Source organism: Labeo rohita, chromosome 15 (genome assembly GCF_022985175.1).
Source record: "Labeo rohita strain BAU-BD-2019 chromosome 15, IGBB_LRoh.1.0, whole genome shotgun sequence".
Lineage (NCBI taxonomy): Eukaryota > Metazoa > Chordata > Actinopteri > Cypriniformes > Cyprinidae > Labeo > Labeo rohita.
This window is the reverse complement of record NC_066883.1, coordinates 3,198,404-3,200,874: the sequence shown is the minus strand read 5'-3', so window position 1 is coordinate 3,200,874 and position 2,471 is coordinate 3,198,404. Positions and strand designations below refer to the sequence as shown.

The following is a 2,471-nucleotide window of genomic DNA, read 5'->3' as shown; positions in this document are numbered from 1 at the left end:
AATTTACCACCATCTTACAAAATTTTACCCACCTTCCATTTTTCATTACTCAAACCTCACAGTGGTCCCCTTGTTTTTTGGTGCAGCTGCTGTACCTGCTCCAGTAGAATCTAACAAGGGGCTCACAAATGAATTTATCTTAAAAGGATTTTCTGTGTAACTAATGCAAAGTACACAAACAATGCACATGACTAGATATTAGAAGTTCAACAAACTGTTGCACATTAGGTCAACTAACAAGGGTTAGGTTTTCCACTGGTGGATGTTTAACTCAACTTTACATACTTTAACAAAATGGATAAATGTAAGCAGCTTTACAAAACTTGGGAAATATGTTTATTATATTTGATAGCTGAATATTACAGGGTTATATAAATGTCATGTGTCTGAAATATTGCAACCTGGTCTCACAAGAAAACATTTTATGATAGTGATTTTATGAGATGGTGATTATGAATTCAATATGCAATTTTTTGATAAAAAGGTAAGCATGAAGATTGACCTCTAACCATAACTGTCAATGGGAACCTCAGTGTATTTCACACATGTGTTTCTGTATGTTTCTGTATGTCATTGTGTTTTGTGTATTTCTGCACAGACTGGAGTGTGTTCTTGTGTCTTCATTCCATCAGCGTTGGCTAAAGCAAAAGCAATAACACATCTTTAGTGAGGCTGTTATTTCATACTTTTGAAAGCAATAGTTTGGTGTTTTTGGCACTTAGAATGAACTTTATAGTAAACATCGAGAGCAAACATACCTGATTCTTGTTCATGCAGGTCCCACAGAGACATCCGATCAGTCCGTTGATTACCTGTGCCAGTAAAAGCACAGCCTCCAGCGTCCCGATGCTCAAGAGAATGGAAAACAGGACCACGTTCCACATGACCACATTGTGCGGCTGCACGCACACGGTCCATGACGTCTGGTTAAACAGGTAACTCTCTCTGAGAGGAGGAAAGCGAAGATGTGAAAGTGTCATTGTGAAAATAAAGTGAAAACAGAGAATGTAGTGTGTACAAAGCATGTTGTAAACAAGCTGCACAGTTTTAAGTTTTTACATATGAAGAGTTTTGCATTCATGAGAATGAGATTTTGTTTCTCCTGCATCATCACAGCTGCACATTACACATACTGTATAGTGTACAAACAAGTAAACTTGTGCTTTTACTCTGCAGTGCTGTTTAGAAAGGGGTAGATGAAGATCCCGTCTCCTGTGTCACACAGAGGGCCGTCCTGCAGGCCGACGACAGAGACGATCATACAGTACAGAGCTCCGGCTACACCCAACACAGACATCAGCATGGACAGCATCATCTGCAGCACACACACACACTTCAGTCAAATGGCTGCTTCTTTGCCAGGGTCAAATGCAGCCTACTTGAAAAGTTTGTGTGATTTTGTTGCTAATACAAATTAAATTACCATTAACAACTGAAATAAATGGCGGCCCTTCTATATCTGATGACACATTTAAGAACTTATTCTGATAAAATTCAAACATTGGCTGGTGCATGTATAACTGACTTCTTTCACAGGAACCGTATCTTTCCTGCGTCGCTGTGCTTGTGTTTCTCTGTCGTCTCTACAGGTCATTCCTCAACTCAATATTTCATGTCCATTCACTCATTTATTTGTTAATGATAACTAAGTTATTCGATTATATGACCGACTGTGTGCTATTCTGGAAGAAGCGATTATTTTTCAGTAATGTGTAATAGTGTGTGCAGTATATGTTGTCCTCACCCCACATCTGTTTGCGCAGCAGCTGCCCTCCAGACCAGCGGCCCTCATCACAGACGCCGGCAGAAACGCCTGCAGAATCGCACACAAACACACAGTCAGCGGACACACACTCGCTCGTCTCTCTGCCCTTCACAGACTCTCAGTCTCACCAGCAGTCCTCCTCCGATCACCCCGGGGAAGAACCAGATGTTCTCGGTGATCTCTTCGGTCCTCCACACCTCACCATTGGGAAAAAACAGCAAGATGTTTCCGACCACGGCTAAGAGACCGAGTGGGAAGAGGAGGTCTGCGGTGCATTTAGCACATTTACCCGTACACATGATGACCTGATTTAGATTTTTACTTCACCTGTGGAAAGAGAAGTGTCTTGTATTTAAATCATAGTCATAAAGGCCGGCAGAGAAGATTTAGTTCATGTATAAATGATGAGCAACATTTCTTAAACTGTTAAGGCTTTTTTAATTTTTTTAGCCTACTGTAGGATCATTCAATTTACAAACTGCTGCTACCACAAACACCACAGTATTATATATTTTGCCTGTTCGCTTGAGTTCTGCTGTTCCACTTACCTCTACTCACTTCAATGAGAAAGACAGTTCTTGTATTTCTTGACAAGGCTGGTAATGTCCAGGTAGTTAGTGAGGCTTGGTAATGAGCAGTAAAGTGCTGAGTTTGATGAGAGGTAATGTTAGCAGAAGCATGTCTGACACACACAGCTATTTGTCCC

At 40.9% G+C, this 2,471-nt stretch overlaps 1 protein-coding gene across 2 annotated transcripts; it reads right to left on the bottom strand.

The window, feature by feature from the left end:
* Positions 1–319: 319 nt before the first annotated feature.
* LOC127177379 (transmembrane 4 L6 family member 1) lies at positions 320–2,471 on the bottom strand. 2 transcript variants are annotated; one of them, XM_051129634.1, is made up of 6 exons: positions 2,314–2,471; positions 1,894–2,092; positions 1,745–1,813; positions 1,170–1,315; positions 759–945; positions 320–638 (listed from the first exon to the last, which is right to left on the bottom strand). In XM_051129634.1, the coding sequence occupies exons 2-6, from the start codon at positions 2,062–2,064 to the stop codon at positions 621–623; spliced, it is 591 nt and encodes a 196-aa protein (XP_050985591.1). In that variant the 5' UTR covers positions 2,065–2,092; positions 2,314–2,471; the 3' UTR covers positions 320–620. The 2 variants fall into 2 exon arrangements, with proteins under 2 accessions (XP_050985591.1, XP_050985592.1); XM_051129635.1 differs by having other exon boundaries at positions 2,324–2,468.